We start from the raw sequence: 18,735 nt of genomic DNA on the forward strand, positions 1-18,735 counted from the left end.
AAATCACTAGACATTTGAGGATTGTGAGTTTAATAAATAATTGTTCAAAAAGCCATGTTCTTTCCATTTGGAATCTGTGTAGCTTCATCAGTGAAGCCGTGGATTCAATTTCTAATCCCAGTCATTAACTTAGAACTACTACCCAGCTTTTTTTTTTCATTCTAAGGCATACACTGGCCTATGATACAGGAATAGGTGGACGGGTTAGTCAAAGCTTTAATTTTTTTAAATAAAAAAAAAACAGAAACAAAAACATATTGGTTAATACCTCAGTTGACAGTTTACATCTTTAGTTTATTAATTTTGTAATAACAGTTTCACTTAGTCAAAATCGCCCAACTGAACGTCATAGGCAGTTGAAAACAGATTGGCAATTTTGCAAACTAGACAGCATAAAAATGCCCAATAATTGGAACAGCTAAAGAAATAAACATAATATAATATATAAGCTAATGTTTTCAATTGTTGCCGTTATTGTTTACAGAGTATTTTTTACCAAGTAGTGTTAAACAGAAAACAATTATTGATTTTACTGAATACTTATACCGACAAAAGAGATATTCTTGAGTATTTTTCCACTTCCAAAATTCCCTAATGAGATTTGTGCTGCTGTGGACATAGGCCTTGAATTTTTTGGAAATGTACCTTAAGTGTTTCATGTAGGTATTAAATACTCATCTAAATAGAATACGAGGTCTGTTCAAAAAGTATCCAACTTTAGTATCTTGTAACTCAACAACTGCTTCCTAGCGCAGTACCAAGGAGACTATTTTGAAGGAGATCACTTGTTGAAACAAATTGATCAATAAATTATGCTTTTCTTGAACAAGGTCAGATACTTTTTGAACAGACCTTGTTTTACATTCAATCAATAAGTGGCCAGAGGTTGAAACCGGTAAGTTCAGTAAAGTTAGTGAAATTGAACCAAACAATTTATTATTCTATTTTAAAGTCTGAAATAGTTATAAATAAAAACGAGCTGTTGACCCGTCCTACGTACGGGAATTGAGTAGTCAGTTAAAACTGTGTATAATTTGAAACAGCTGTTTAGTTAAAATAATTCATTTGAAAAAAGAACTTATCACCTGTAGAAGGAATTTAAAAAAAAAGTAAGCACGCTAGTAAGCTAGTGACATAATTTGTCTATATTATCCGTACCGTTATCTGTTCTAATATCCATGATAATTAACCACCCTCATTGAATCTATGTACATCATTATTTCCCTTATTCATTTATTAAAACTTTAAGGTATTTACTTAAAATAGTTATATTTTACCAGCGCGCCCAAACATAGCCATACACATGAACACACGCCAAACAACGTTTTAGATTTTACAAAAGGATGGCAAGTAAACTTGCAGTATCCTAGGTCAATGATAAAATCGTGTTTAATCTATGTCATCTATTTGTTTATCCCCGAATAAAACCCGTAAAATAATTTGCATAGGCTTTTCTTTTGTTTGAAGACTCACGGGCAGAGCCTCGATTTGTATACGGCAAAGGTCTTAGTCTCTATTGTCTACTTATCTCTACTAATCTTACTTATTTCCTATAATCAACGACTAAATAAAATAACCTCATATAGTTCTATAGAATATTTTTATATGCATCCAGCTGTTAGTTCAATCAAATTATATTGCACTAAAAACCCCAAGATTTTAAAGACTGTTCTAAACAATTTATTAGATTATCAAGTATTTTACAATGTAAATTTAAATAATCTGTCATTCCCTTACCAAACAAATTAATATATAAATTATTATAACATTACACATAGTAATAAGTCAACCCTACATATGTCATTTCATTTCTATCCAAAAGCTGAATTTGTGTCACAAACTCTGAATGTTTACAGCTGTTAAGTTAAGCAAATGGTTTTATACCAAAAGCTTGTCTAGAATGTTAGCGTTGACTGCTAGACTTTTTGAAAATTAAAACTTATTTTCTAAAAAACTGAAACCCTAAACTAAAATTATGGCTTTGACATTCCATAGTTCTCAAAATTATCTTTCTTTCAACACAAAAATCACAAAAATCTGTCAAGTGGTTGATTGAGAATAGTGAAATAAAAAAACTCTGTCACGTTTTAATATATATGATGATTTTTTTTAAATGCCAAGGTTTTATAAACACTAGAAAATAATTTATAAATATGTGGAGAGAATAAATACCTGTAAGATTTCAAACGAAAACCGTGGGGCATACCGGGTTAGTTTTTACAGCTGACTTCAATTGATATATTTACATTTTTTCAAAATGTAAACATGGAAAATTTGGCAGCCTATGGGGCGTAGCCCAAGGGAAATATGGAAATAAAATGATATAATATTGCATTGTCATCCATTTGTGAGCTATGTTTCAAGTAAGTCTCTAGCTCATGGGGAAGTTAGTTTAAAATTGATTGCAAAATTTGTACCGCACAAGAAATCGAGCTAATAAAAACGTTTTAAAAATAAATCTGGTTTTACAACTGAGCTGTTGTATTTGGACCAAAGCACTAAGTTAAATACCTTATATTATACAGTTCAACAAAAAGGTCTGTTTTGGCTAAACGGTGTTTTCATGATCTCCATCTTTTGGCTACAAGCAATCGTTTTTTAAGGCTCTAAACATTTTATTTAATAAAGGACTCTATAGCAACAAAATTTTATTTACTTCTTGTGTTGTGCAGTTAAGCTAGAGGTCGTGCGTTTCCGGGTGAAGCCTGGGGGTAGGGTTGAAGCCCCTACAAAACCGGTTCAGAGCCACTCTAACCACCTACCCCCAGGCTTCACCAGGAAACGCACGAGCTCTATATGTTGTAACTGTTTAAATTTGTAATGTAATTAATTTTTAATGTTGATGGTAAATATTTTTTTCTACCCGTTCAATGATTTAATATTTTTACATTTTCGTTTGGGACCACTTTAAAACTATATGTAGGCAAACTATTGAGGTTTACTTCTTAATTTGAACCATTGCAATAAAATATTTACTGTTTTATCCTGAATGCCAGTCAGTTTCATTATGTTTGATTATATTTAAGCATTGACTTTGATACTGAAGTAGACATCCCATCTATATGGACCATATGGCCAATGTTTTATTTTAACAAGGACATAGTTGAACGTTTCACTCTAATTGTGTACTATAGTCTAATTTGATATTTCCCCTTAGTTGATGTAACATTAACGTTGCTACCTTTTACAAAAAGCTGACCATTTATTTACTCAGTGTTGTGGATTCACCATGAACTTGTAAGACAATATGGTATGGTAGTTTAATTAATTCGCCTCTATTTTCGTCCTAGCCTAGATCTAGTCGTTCTTTACCACAAGTTTTTGACGCTGGTTGCGTCATGATCATGAAGATGTAATTATTGAGAATATCAATCTTCAACATAATTTGGTCGCCAAGAGGGTTGTACACACAAATATTCACAGATTGCACATCTTACCATGAAAATTGATGTTGTCGATAAAGGTATCTGCATGATGAAAACGCAACCAGCGTTAAAACCTTGGTTGTAGTAAAGAACAACTGAATTTGCATTGGGTAAAATTATACAACAATATATATTCGTCCCTTTAGTTAGGCTTGGTAAAAAAGGTGTCCGTGACAGAAATCAGTAATTTAAACTCTGTTTGTGGCTCTATTCAACCATTTTTTATTCTGAAACAGGCAACAACCAACTTTGGGTGGTCCTATAATCAAAGGTTTAGATTAGAAAGAAATAATCTCTGATATCTATTGCTGTCTTGCTCTGACATGTTTGAAGCAACGCAGGACGTCGCTTTGTTGTCTCTGTTTGCCGTCGGGGCTCCGGCTGTGAATGTGTAGCTGTTCATATCACAGTCTGAGTCCTGATGTGCCATCAGAGATCATCATCGATCATCGGATCCTCAGACGATTGCTGATCCTCAGAATATCCCTGTAAGGAAGGCTAGTTAACGCATGGCGACTTAACTCGCTGCGACTAGAGTAGCGGCTACTAATCGCTATGTGAGAATAGAAAGTATCGGCATTTAGCATTTGCCTGCGAGTAAAAATTTACTCGTGCAGAAAGTCGGACGTGTTTATCTTTTGTGGCGAGTAGTCGCTAGTACCCAACCTTAAGATTCACGTGATTTACCCTAACAACTCTTTAAACTTTGCAATGGTCAACATCATAATGTCATATTACAATTGGGCGTCTTCACTTGCCAATTTTAATGTGGTAGAATCACCTAACCTATCTGAACCCACTGACGTTTTTATTTTAATTTCTTAATTTATCTACTAATTCCTCACCAAGTGCCTTGATGGAAATACGCAAGACTCGGTGCAAAGTCTCTCGCTTTATTCCTACAGACATTTTTCACAGCACAAATATTAACACACAAACAAATTTGTCTTAACTACTAGCCGCTACAAATCGTGAAGTATGAACTCAGATTATATATTTTGCTGGGAAGTAGTAGCTGCGACTAATAGTAGTGGGGACTAAGTTGTGGCGATTTAGTCGCCATGTGTGAACTGGCCTTAAGCTTTTAGTTGCTAAGAATTCATAAAGATACTTTCTAAATATGTCCATGATTCAGTGATAAAATTGACACATGTGTATACTTATGTAATTAGCATGAAGTCCAACACTGACAAACCTTAGTCTTACAAAAGTTTTGCTCATTTAATGGGATACTTTTTTTAAGTTCAAGCATCTTTCAATTCAAATCTCACTTTTAATCCAGTAAGTCAACTTAATAACCACATGTTGTGTACCATCACTTATCTCTCTATGGCCACTTTTAATTTTAAACTTGATGACGTTGGTTTTTAGATTGCAAATGGCAGACTTAGCTTATGAGACTAAAAAATATGTCTAAATCAAAAGTATACAAAGATGTTACTTTTTTGGTTACAGAATCATGGAATAAGTTTAAATAAGTATTATACTAAAGTTAATGTATTCTAACCAATGTTATTGTTACCATACCATGTTAAATTAAACATGTAAAGTCAGTCTAGTAAAATGTTGGTTTGTAAAATAACTGTGTAAACTGTAAACTAACTGGTAAAATAATCGTTTTATGACCAATGTATGAATTAATAAATCTAGTTTCGGCACAGTGTGCCATACTTCAATATTTTGTCTTTGTTTAAAAAAATAAATAAACATGTGAATTGATTGGTTCTTGTAGTTGGACACTCAACGATGCAAATACCAATTTTTATGTTCAATGGAAACTGTGTAAAAGTGACAAACAGAATGAAAAAAAAAACACTTTTTCGATACTAGAAATATAAGTAATGTTGATAATAAGACTATGCTTTCAACAACTGATATAAACATTGGTAACCAATTTCCAGTAAACAGTAATGCTAGAATAAGCAACAAAACAACTTTGTCGAGTTCATTTTCACAATTTGTAAAAAACAAGTATAAAAGATGTGTTAATGTTAACACAACCATTAACCTTAAATCAATTGCTACTTAAAATTGCAAATACAATGTTTCTTATGTATTTTACATAGCTTTTAACAATAATAATACTGACATTACTTTTCATTACATTACATTTAATTTACCAGTATGTTAGCTTTTGCCATTAAATTTTTTAAAGTATATTTAATAAATATTTAATCTCAAGTAGAAAATCAAGATATACAAAAAATGTATTGTTTGTTGCGTTGAATATTGAATATTTGGTTATTAAACTGAAAGTGTATATTGAAAAAGAAAATCTTAAATGCACATTGTACTTGATTTCTTGTATGAAAACTAATGAAACTATTAAACCATTTTTTTTTTATTATCAATTTTCACACACATTAAAAAGCTTTGACTATCAAAAATAAAAGGGGAAAGGCTGTTATGGATAACCCATTTTTCTATAGTTTGAATTGTAACGCTATCTTGTTCCATAGAGATCTATAAAAGTAGGTTTTTACATTATTTTAATTACTGTTGTCTTAAAATGCAGGCCTACAACTGTTATCTCAATTTAATTTATTTTGAATAACTCGGACCAAGCTGGGCCAACTAGAAGCGCCACGGTTGTTCTTGAAATTGATTTGACCTTTATATAATGATTTTTGGGTTTACCCGGTTTTGGTTAAGCAGGGTGCTGTTACACAAAGTATTATTCTATCAAAAGTTAAGGAAATAGTTATAAGTCTATACTAAAATCATCTGTTGGTTTTTAACATCTGGGCAAATTTGAAATTATTTCTAAGGCATTATACAGTTTCGCAAGTCACAATTTAATAACTCCTTACTAATTAATCGCTTGTTGTTATTTCTCATCTAATCAGTGTTACCATTCATATGCTTGTGGTGCTGTATGTTATTAACCTGTTAGTTATTTTTATGTATAAATTTAACTGGTGTTTATTTTATGTGAAATGGCTTGTACTCTGCTGGTAGAGAGGTAATACTTAATCCTTGGTTTAGTTTTTTTTTTATTTTAATTATCTAAAGTAGCTAAAAATGAGCTCCAAATTAAATTCAACTTAAAAATTCAAGTTTTGAAAATTCCTATTGATATTAACATTCCTGATCATCAAACTACAAACTACAAAATAAACAAATGCTGTTTAACACTCCCAGCCCTAACTTAAATTTTCATGGTGCTCATCTAACCTTCAAACGGTTTCTGGTTCGATCCTGAGAAACAGCAAAGTGAGGTACTGTACTTTTTTATGGCTTGAAACTTGACCCAGCCGTCCTTTGATCAAATGGCTTTTGTTAAAAATGATTGTAAAAGAAACTGCTACCTGTATCAAAGCTAAACAAGGCAATTTCAATCGGTTAAAATTAACAAAATAAAATTATAAAATATTATTATAAAATTGTGAGGAGTAATAACCATTCTGATCTAGACATACTTCACGTGTACCTGCTAAAATACACTGTAGGGACTTGCTCTCAATTGATGATATTGGTAATAACAATAACCAATCATTTATCTCTCCACCAGCTGGGTAACTGTTTCCGTCGGGTTGTGTCTAACATGTAGGTCTACGTCAGCATGCGTCGCGGTGGGCGCGCGCTGGGCTGGATGCTTGAGTGCCTCAGCATCTTAGCGTTGTAGCACCATAGCATTCAGCTTAGCTCGTGCCCTATAACGCTTGGCCGCATGTTAACGCTACATCGCTAGCCGCATGCTACGTGTCTCGTGCCGGCCTGTCTGTGGTAAGTCCATCCAACTAATGTGTGCTCGTAGTCTTGTTGTGACTAGTAGTGGTTTATGCATAAAACTAGACGTGCCATTCCCTCGTAGCCAGTTGTAGAACAAAAGCGAGAGTAGTTGAGTTGAATCACTAGAGTGTGCGCTGATGTAAGTAGCTGATTTATGTTGAGTACCCGAACTTGTTAAGCATACTGAAAGGTCAACTTTTGAACTATAAAACCTTTTGCAAGATATTAAAAACCTTGGCGTCAAAAACTAAGATGGTAAATGAATATTTGAAAACTCACTCTGTGAATGATTTGTTCAAATTTTCTCTAATCAAAATTGGCTACAGGTGGGATGTCTACTTCAGTATCTAAAGCTAAAGCGAGTACCTTTTGTGTTTTGTGGCTTGATCCGTGCATGTGCATGTTTATTTGGCTTAGAACGTTTTCTATTGGAATCGTTAGCTTGGAATATTATGTTGAACCGCTATTTGTTTTCTGATTTTTTTCTACTTTCAGACTTACTTTGGATTCATCTGCGATGGATTATTTTGTGAAGGCATCAGCTTTTTCTCCCTATCAGCATAATGGCTGTTCCTCTCAATACTTAATGTCCCTCTCCTTTTTTTTCTGTGCTTAGTATTTTTCTGTGAGAGGAAAGTATTTGTAGGTCTGACTCTAAATGATAGTCTGCCAGGGGAATTCTTGAAGGTAGGAATGTAGGAATTTACTTGTATGTTCAGCAAAAAGGTACACCATTTTGAGCTCAGGTTGGTGAGGTGAATAAAAGATTTTTAGTTTTTTTTGTTTTTTTTTAAATACTTAAAAAACTTTGCGGCTTAGCACAAAATACGTTATTCACACAAATAATGTACTATAAGTGGGACCTCTAGTAACCTAACTGAAGTGAATGGTTAAGCCTCGTTCTCACAATACGTGGAAGGTTGAAAGCGCTGATCTTGATCAGTCAACGGATTTTGAGTTATCAGAGAAGTAGCGAACCTTTGTGAACTCAGCTGTTCTCAAGGAACGTGGTGGCTTGTAGATTTCAAGAGCCACTGGCGGGCTTGGAGAGATAGGCTGGGCCATTATCCTTTAGTATCCCCCAATGTGTATAGTGAATGCAACGAGGACACCATTTTACTGAAGGCGAACCATTCAGGCTTGTATGCTTGAAATGTTGCACTTCCAGTTGAACTAGTCTTCTTCGCCTTCAAATTCAAGATTCCTTTTTGTCACCGATAGGTTTTGTGATTTCTTTTTTTATACTAGGGAAGTTTAATTGCTAAACTTGAATTTATTTCCACACACCATAGACTTTGTTTCAGTCTCCATGGTCTTCTTGTTGTGGATACCACACACCTTATTCAATGTACTAGCGCTCAGCTCAAAAACTGAACAGGCCATGAGAACAGTGCACCGAGTCAGCCTGAACCGAAACTACACAAACCATAGGCCTTTGAAGGTTTACCGACCTCGGACGGGAAGGGGCCATAACGAACCACCTCGAACTGCTGCACAAACATCTGACGAGCTGTTCTCACGGTGTGTGTCAATACGAACCACTGATTAAGAACACAAGGAGTTCTGACAAACCACACGTTGAGAGTAGGGGGCTGTACAGAGGTACAAGAGGTTAAAAATGGACATTTTTGAACATTTTTTTAATATGACTTCATGATCATGAAAAGGTATTTTTTTTTATTCAGGATAATATTTTTGTGTTTTTTAAAGACAAGTTGTGATTTTTTTGGTCTGTGAATGTTCGACAACCAACAACCTCGCCAGGCTTTGCCTTCTAAATTTTCGCCAATTATGAATGACAAAGATAGCCTATAGTCCGTGAGGTTGGTGAAGGACTCTGAGGGATTAACGTCCCTTCCACCAACGCACGCGCACTCGCAAGCAGGGCCCTACCTACCACACGGTGTGTGTGTAGGTGTGTCTCTGTGTGTGAGGACTGTAACCCCTTAGATTCCTTCACCTACCTTACGGACTATAATTACTGTGCTTTCAAATGCCTGGAACTACTTTCTTGGGTAAGCTAGTTGTTAATCCTTTCCCTCATCCTGAATACATCCCTCAGCCAAGTGTTTTCCTGCAAAAAAAAAACTAAATAAAATGTTTGAGTATTGTAAGGACTGTTATGATGTGTTTGCCGTGATGTTCTAGAAGCGGACGACCTTTCTTGTCTCACCTCTGAGCCGTTCCTGCAACTAGAACCTCCTCTCTCCGAGTCTGACTACTCCTTCACTCTCGACAATGATGAGGGCTTCAATGACCTCTTCCTCGACAATATATTTAGCTCTGCGCTGTAATGCTCGTAAAACACCTCTTCTCTCCTTTCTTTCGTCACGATTGGTGTTTCTCTTAGTTTTCATGGTAGATCGAGGAATCTTGTTTTAATGCCAAATTTAATTCACCTTTTTGCTATTATTTTCTAGAATTCACTCTAATCAGTTACAACATTTGCTTTACTCAGTAGGATGATACAAGAATCACTTACTTGATTAAAACTTTATTGGTATGTACGTTACTTCAAACTCTTACTTAACATGAAGAAATATTAAAATACTTGTGAGTCTAATCACAATGTTTAGGTATAAAAAATGTATCAATTAAAACTTCAAATTAAAGCCTTTATTTCGAGGAGTATTTTAAGACCATGACATATATAATCAACTTAAAAATGGAGTTACATATCATTGATTACAGATAAGTTCTAACATAATTATAATTATTGTTGATTCGTGATTCAGCAACATGCTTCAGGTACATCCGATCTTAATAATCAATAGCTCAGATGAAATCTGATATTTCACTTAAGGTTCTTAGACAAAAACATATAGGATGATGTAATAAGAACTGGTGAAATACATCTTTAATTGAAGTAAGAATGTAAAACAAATCAAATTTTTGGTTGAGGTATAAAGTAGATAGTTGAATGATGATGCTTGATGGCAAATCTAAAGATAGGTGATAAGTTATTCTAAAGGTATTCTCAAAAATAATCTTTAGTAAGAAGAGGGTAAAATTGATTTAAAACAGAGTAAAGCATTCACATCCAGTTATATGGTTAAATGGCACCACAAATATAGATTTGATGGTTAGCTTAACCACCATTTGAAGAAAAAAATATGTAATTGGTTAATCTAAATTCTATTATATTTAGTTTACAACTTTCTATTTCAAATTTTCATTGGTCAAATGTCATAGTAAAGCAAATGTTGTAGTATTTAGTAAGTGTTGTCATCATCTTGTATTTGTTTTTGTTCTGTCACGTGCATATATGTTTTTATTGTTTATATTTGTTCTATCAAAAGTTTACTTGAAACGATATATTTCTGTCAATAACATTTTTGTAGCGTGTATACATTGTATATACTAGTACTTACACATTTTTGAACATTTTCATTAGGACTAGCTTTACTAGAGGCGTTAGTGTTGCTGTTTTCATCAGCTGTTTCTGTATCAGCACTAATGTATGTAAGACTGTATATTTGACTCATTTTATTTATAAGAACCGTTAATTATCATTTCCATTTATGTATATTTTGTACATAATAGTTGTTGATTCGCTTGCTCAAAGCATTGTTCAACTTTAGGTAACTCTATCTAAATTAAGTGTTTTTTATTTTTTTTAGCTTACACTTAAGTTTCATAACAATGTAGGGTTTTTGGAAAGAAGGAATAAGTTCCAGTGGGAAATAACATTTGATATTTGAATTTTTTTAATCTAGGTACAAATAATCAAAGCATTGCCTTAAATTTTAAATTACGTGCTTGGGTTGGCATTAATAGTGTTATCTTAAATTAATTTTAACTTTATAACTAATTTATATGGATTCATTTTTGCAATCCTTAACAAATCTACCAATTGGTTTGATATAAATGCCATAACTATTTTAACGGTTTTTAGTAATTTTTTAATTATTAAGAAGTCTTTTTAAGTTATTTTTCCATTCTTTTTCATAAATTACACACAAAAAAAGAATTAAATATATTTTGGAAATGGTTTAAAATGTGATTGTAATAATTGTATCAACCATTGTTGTTTGTATTTGTTTTCGTAAGTCTCTGTGAGAAATGTTCTTGTTTTTATCATGTTGCTTGACATAAATTGTTTTGAAGCAACTCTAGATTTGGGAAGTGATCACAATTTGATTTAATCATGTTTAAGTTACAAGTTGTATTTTCTCATGTAAAAATAGTCCTCACTCTAAATGATGAATAGATTGACACTTTTTTACGCCCAAAATGTGACCAAAGACATTGTACGTTGTTTTATCCAGAGGTGATTTACTATTTTTATTCCAAACCGTTTGTCAATGTTTTTGTGTTTCCAACAGTTAAGCAGTAGATTGTCTAAGCGTGACCAGCTATTTAATACGCTTAAATTGTACGAGTGTCGGTCGATGGTCGATACCCACCTACCACAGCGAACGCTTACCTCACCCATGTTTATATTGTAACTAGAGGTGTGTGGGTGTAAGAAACTCTGGTTCGGTATTCAATTAAATGTGGAGACTCGGTCGTTGCTACGATGAATGAAAACTGATAGCATTAAATATATGATGGTGGCCACGTAAAGCAACCTGAATTAGAAAAACTAATGTGTTCGGGAGCATTTTCAGGTCAAAATACAACCCCTAACTTTGCGGCAACAAATAAGCTCCCCCTGTTATCCAACGGCAATCGATTACCCTAGGCAACAATTCGCTCCCTCACAACCAGATCCTGGACTGTTTTACTGTACCAAGATATATCTTCTTTAGTTTTGGATTGGTGGTACTTTGCAGTTGAAAAGTATGTTAATTCATAGGTTTTCATAAATTAAATAAGCAAGTATCGTTGGTGCAATAGGAATTCAGAGTCTTGTCAGGAAATTGTCAATCCTGGCTATATTCATCGAAAAAAATACAAAAAAATAGCAATTCGAAAATGTGCCATCCTTAAAGAATGATAAGTTGTGAAAATAATGACGCTTCAAACTAAGTACAAGAAGGGGATGCACACAAATCCGTGTTTTTTTTTTTACTTTTTGGATGTAAAAAAAATTTAACAGGTCCTTCTCATTCCTATAGCTAGAAGTCACTAGTGTGACCCCTCCTTACACCAGTTTGCATATAAAAGTAAAGTAAAGAGTAAAGGCAACCAGGTAGCGGTGATCAAGTCACCAAAAGTGGCTGTAGCCTAAGCAAAATTGTTCTTTTCTTATGGTTAAATAACTGTAACAAATTTTACCGACCTATCCCTTAACAAATTTTATTTTACAACCCTTAAAAGTTGTTATCATAATGCTACCCCTCCAAAATCTGCCCTGTCTTTGTGTTCTCTGAGTAAACATATATCTTTGAAATTTGTCACTGAAATTATTTGAAAATTTGTAGTTTGTTTAACTAAGGTGATTTCAGAACAAAATAATAAAAAAATATTATGCTTACAAACACCAAACTTAAAATCTTCTACACAACTAACATTTTTTTGTATCCATTGTTAAGTAAAATTATTATTACCATAATCTTAAAACTTATAATTCAGCTGAACACGTATTTGAACCGAGCCAAAGTTTCACATCCACTCACCGATAATCGTAACCACTCGGACTTTTGAACCTATCGTGCCTTTGTAGCCATCGACCATCGGTTTAGCGTGGTGAGTTTTAAAATTAATCGATAATAACTGTAGAGTGTTAATATTATCGATAAGTTGTTAGTTGCCATCATCACACGTTCTCGGATCACATCACTGATCTTGCGTAGTACAAAGCGAATGTACATAGCGATAGTCTACAGTGTGTAGCTAATATTATTTTACGATTTTCTTATTTCTTAACCTAACTTAATTGTGGATGGTTTTAAGCGGCATCTGGAACTCGTGCCTTTCATCATGAGACTTAGAATCGAGTGCCTCTCTTCAGTGTCCGTCGGAAGGGCTGAATATTCTAAAGGGTAATATTTGAAGGTTCAGAACATTTCGGAATGAATTCTATAGGAATTCTTGATAGTTTCCCTCAGCATATTTTAGTACTTTCATATTTGTAGTTTGTTTTCTGCGGTTCGTATAGTTTCTCTTTATACTGTGTCTGATGAGTTATCAAACGTATAAGTTTGTTGTGCCTTTTATTGATTCTGTGCCAAAAGCGTATTTTGTAAAAGCATCCGCAATTAAGTAACTGATGTATAGCCTTAACAGTTAGTTTATAGTATTATATATGATTATATATATTAATATATTCACTTCTTGGTTGTTATACAACTGACATTTGTATGTACACATACAGATTGTTATAATAATAAAAAGAGTTTGATGGACCTGATCAAATATTTGCCTAATAATTTGTAATCCTGTTCACATTTCTATTCAGTGTTGTATTTGCAAAATATTTCTTGAAACTTACCAGGATCGTTGATATATTCTGTTTTGTTCTTGTTTTTAAGATTGGACGAGTATTAGGTAACTAAAATATGGTAATTTTAGTGATGTGTGACGCCTTCAGCATGCGCTGCAACTAACCTCCAGCGGTCACGTATCACTAAAATTGCCATATCTCAGTTAATACTCGTCCAATCTTAAAAAAATAAGGTGTCAATCGATTTGTATTTAAATAACCTAAAAAAGTTATTCTTGTATTTTTTTTTTGTAAAATCAACGGTTTTCGAGTTATTCAAGAAACAAAATTTTAAATGGCCGCCATTTTGTTTTATGATTATGAAAAATCGTCAAACTTTTTTGGGAGCTTTGTCTAGTTGTTATAAATGTTTGTGCAAAGTTTCTATTTCGTATGTTTAATCATTCTTTACAAAAAAATAATAACTGAAAAAACAAAATGGCGGTTGTGTGAGTAACTAAGGACTTCCGGACAATTTAAATATGAAATTTAGGTATGTTTCTTACCCAGGAGCAATACCCTAAAATATTGGTAGAGAGTTCCGGGACACCCTGTATAACTGTCCTTAATTAAATTATTAACAACAATATATTTTTCATACAGTATTCCAACTAAACAACACAACACAGTGTGCATTTATTAAACAGGTAATACGTGTTCGCTTTCAGGAAAGTTGGCAACACTGCCTTGACTACAATCAGCTGGTGTAGCGTTTCACAGCCTTTTGAATTTTATTTAATACTACGAACACTACGAACTACGACTCAACCTGTTGGCTGTTTCGTTATTTTCGTTCAACGCTTGGATTTAACCTAACCTAAAACGTGTTGTGTTCAGGGTTTCTAAGACTAATTATGCTTAAAAGTTACTGTAGGAATAGGACAAATATAATGTGTAACGCGAGCGCAAAGTGCCAGTTCGCGGCGCTCACTAGTTACACAAATAACTATTTCCGCACGACATCTAATTGTTGTTATGTTATCTTGATTAATACAGTATGTATCTTAACAATAATATATTATTCAGTATGTTGTAGCGTATTAAAATGTTGGCTAGTATTCTAACCAAAAACCCCTATTCCAAACAGCTGATTAGCAAGTCATCTACTCGCATGATGTGCTTGTTTCTTCTTGTAGTCCAGGCGCTAAACGGGTTGAGTATGCACTGAAAGTCTGACAAAATTTGACTTTTGATTATTGTTGGGGACATCTAGTAGATGAAAAAAATCGATGATGTCGCATTTCTAGGGTGGTCACAACTCGGGGGGGAGGGGGGGAAGTTGCGCGGGTCATTGGTTTACGTTTCCGCGTCTAACTCACAAACGGTTAATGATAGAAAGGTGAATTAAGCGTCTATCTACGCCTAAATATATTCTCTTTTAAAAAGGTTATTACAACCTTTCTTCTATCTCTTATACTTTAGGCGCTAATCAACATTTATTGCAAAAAATAAAATTTAAAAATACTTTAAAATAAAATATCGGAAATATTGCGCTTGTTTAGGGCATGTTACAAACTATTTATGGTTAGAAAAACTAACAAGTAGTACAACAACACCAAGTTTAAAGAAATCCGTGCAAAAACAACAGAGCTACGTTGATTTCAATAAGAGTAAACGTGGAAAATTCGTAGTAGTACCGAGGCGCGCATGGATGGTACACGTAGCCCACAGTCAATATAGGTTTGATGTTGTAAGTAACTATGGGAAAGCTGAACTTTTCTATGCTGTTAGACCATGTTAAGATTATCATTTTCCCGGAAGTCAACACTCCTCCCCCCTTGTGCTTTCTTCTAACCCCCCTTTTTAGATAAATTTACAGCCTCTTAGCAACTAAGCTATAACTTTAAAACGGGTAAGGATAATAATGCAATATTTTATTAATCATTTTGCGTTACGATATTCTACAAAAAGAATTATTAGATGAATAAATATTTAAAAAAAATTATTATAGATTTCTGAAGAAGAAGAAGATGAAAATGTGTTCATTGTAATAAAATATCAATACAGTGTTTTTTATTTAAATGAAAAAAAAAACAATGATCAAAGACCGTCTGTTTTGTGTTAGACACACTGATTTTAAAATATTTTAAAACAGTTTTAAAAAATTCCATGAATCACATACAATTATTCTTAAAATAAACTGATTTCCACTACAGAACATACGCAAATAGCACTACATACTAATAGATCAGATATCAATTGAATGAATAATAAAATTTAAATGTAGCCTACTGAGAATCTGGATTTTTCCTACAAACAGTTAATAATTCATAAAACAAACCTGTTACTTTTACAATTTACTTTGATAGTTACTTAACAAACAATATTTTATAAATTTTTTAAATTACATAGATTTTTCCAATTTTTGTATTGATGTCTCAATTCTTAAATTTAATAATTATACTCCATTATCAATTCCCACCCTTTACTCCACGCCTCTTTAAGATAATTTCCAAGTGCCCGCCAATCTTTGCCATTTAAAAATTAAAAAAAAACTCATATTCATTTAAATATAACTTGTTAGACCAAAATTGACGTACCTTTTTTTAAATTGAACATTCTGCTATAAAAGGGTACACGTTTCATCCCGGTTGAGATTACATAGTGAACATACATAAATTTTATTTTCCACATAGAGTTAACTTTTTATTAGACGACCCCTTTTATTTGTAAAAAATGTTTTTAGGGATGGTTACGAATAAAAATATATATCCACCATTTTCCAATATGGCCAACCACTTTGTTATTTCTTATGGAATACGCTGTATTTTAGTATTCTTATAGAATTTAAAAGCTATTTTTTATTCGTGACATTTTTTCCCTAAACCTACCCCATTTAGGAGTTACAGCGTGTTATACCTAAAAGAAATGCTTGTGGTGTACATTCGGCATCCTGTAGCTCATAAACGAGTAAGTCGAGAGAGAAAGTGCAAAGAATAAATAAGTCACATATAAGTCCTCGTTCAAAAAAATATAGAAAGTACGTTAAAAAATACTGATTTTGTTGTTTAAAAAATGGCCAACATTTTCAAAAATGCTAGCTTACTTTGATATTGGAACAATTTATTTTATGGTTTTTTTTTAATGTATATGTGATTTGAAAACTTGTTTATTCTTTGTATTTCCGCTCTTAAACTTACTCGTTTATGAGCTACAGGATGCAGGATGTACTCACAAACCATTTCTTCTTCGATGTAACTCCTAAACAAGTAGCTTTAGAGAAAAATGTCAAGAATAAAAAGGTTTAAAAATTGTGCGTTTACATTCTAAAACAATCATAAAATACAGGGTATTCCATAGGACTAACAAAGTTTTCAGCCATATTGGAAAATGGCGAACATATTTTTAAAATTCGAAACCACTAAAAAAACATCTTAAAATAAAGGGTGGTGTCCCATAAGAAGTAAACTCTATATCTCATAATAAAAAAGTTATCTATTGGTTCACTTTAGGTGAGACACCCTGTATAATAAAATGAGTCTCTGGCGTACAGCAGCAAATGCACGATATTCATTCATATGTATCCACTACAGTCTGTATATGTACTGAATGAGCTACATAACATTAATATAATCTATATAAAGCGGCAAATTCAAATACAAAAACCATAATATACGTAATTTTTTCATTGTTGCGGTGCACAAAAAAGCCAGAGTCCTGTAAAATCAATATACTGTACTATCTATAACCACAATATCCAAACAAACTGTTAATAACGATGTATCATTTTAAAATTTAAACTATGCACCCCAAATTTTTTATCAAACATTTTGTTGTGCGACCTCGTATAAAAAATCTACAAAGAAAAGTTTCATAAATTAATCCGTAAAAATATTTTTTTATGTTTATGATATTTTTTAACTATGAATATTTAGGATACCATGGTAAATACACTTTTTGTAGAATATCGTAACGCAAAATGATTAATAAAAGATTGCTTTATTATCCTTACCCGTTTTAAAGCTATAGCTTAATTGCTAAGAGGCTGTAAATTTATCTAAAAAGGGGGGTTAGAGGAAAGCACAAGGGGGGAGGAGTGTTGACTTTCGGGAAAATGATAATCTTAACATGGTCTAACAGCATAGAAAAGTTCAGCTTTCCCATAGTTACTTACAACATCAAACCTATATTGACTGTGGGCTACGTGTACCATCCATGCGCGCCTCGGTACTACTACGAATTTTCCACGTTTACTCTTACTGAAATCAACGTAGCTCTGTCGTTTTTGCACGGATTTCTTTAAACTTGGTGTTGTTGTACTACTTGTTAGTTTTTCTAACCATAAATAGTTTGTAACATGCCCTAAACAAGCGCAATATTTCCGATATTTTATTTTAAAGTATTTTTAAATTTTATTTTTTGCAATAAATGTTGATTAGCGCCTAAAGTATAAGAGATAGAAGAAAGGTTGTAATAACCTTTTTAAAAGAGAATATATTTAGGCGTAGATAGACGCTTAATTCACCTTTCTATCATTAACCGTTTGTGAGTTAGACGCGGAAACGTAAACCAATGACCCGCGCAACTTCCCCCCCTCCCCCCCCGAGTTGTGACCACCCTAGAAATGCGACATCATCGATTTTTTTCATCTACTAGATGTCCCCAACAATAATCAAAAGTCAAATTTTGTCAGACTTTCAGTGCATACTCAACCCGTTTAGCGCCTGGACTATTGATTGATTGGTTTCATTCCCATTGTTGTCTTGTTCGTGTAGTAAAACGGAACGGTGTGATGTTTTTCGTGTCGGTACGTGTACGTGTCGTATAGTGTTCGTTAGTGTGTTTTGGTGTACATTTACTTAGTGTCAGTGTCAAGTAGTAGAATACGGTGATATCCTTTAGGATGATTTTCCGGAGATGACCTGAATCTTTGTTCTGGATTCACTGCAGTATTCTGGTTAGTATTTCCAATTACTGAGCTTGATGTACGAAACTTATTGATTATTAAATAACAGTTATTATTTCACGATATTCTACTTTTGCCTGCATTATGATTAGGTACTAAATGATACTAATGCACTTCATATAACCCATTTCGTAACAGAAAATAATTAATTTAAATGCAGACAATTATGTGTTGAATGATTAAATTAAATTTACGAGATGTTAAACGTATTTTCTCTTTTCAATAATATATTTATATTTATTCTTTATTATTGATCTTTACAGTCTTAAATAACCATAAAATTATAGTTTAATTTTAAGAGTTTA

General features: G+C 33.1%; 1 protein-coding gene across 2 annotated transcripts in view; it reads left to right on the forward strand.

The window, feature by feature from the left end:
* Positions 1-13,445, forward strand: part of LOC128992185 (transcription factor E2F3-like) — a 36,089-nt gene extending 22,644 nt beyond the window's left edge. For both annotated transcript variants that reach the window (XM_054415645.1, XM_054415646.1), the window contains exon 10: positions 9,306-13,445. In XM_054415645.1, coding sequence (XP_054271620.1) covers positions 9,306-9,451 — 146 coding nt within the window. In that variant the 3' untranslated portion in view covers positions 9,452-13,445. The remainder of the gene's footprint in view (positions 1-9,305) is intronic.
* The last annotated feature ends 5,290 nt before the right edge of the window (positions 13,446-18,735 follow it).

The sequence above is a fragment of the Macrosteles quadrilineatus genome, unplaced genomic scaffold (assembly GCF_028750875.1).
Source record: "Macrosteles quadrilineatus isolate MER2022 unplaced genomic scaffold, UCM_ALF_1.0 Scaffold_4__1_contigs__length_99947679, whole genome shotgun sequence".
Classification (NCBI taxonomy): Eukaryota; Metazoa; Arthropoda; class Insecta; order Hemiptera; family Cicadellidae; genus Macrosteles; species Macrosteles quadrilineatus.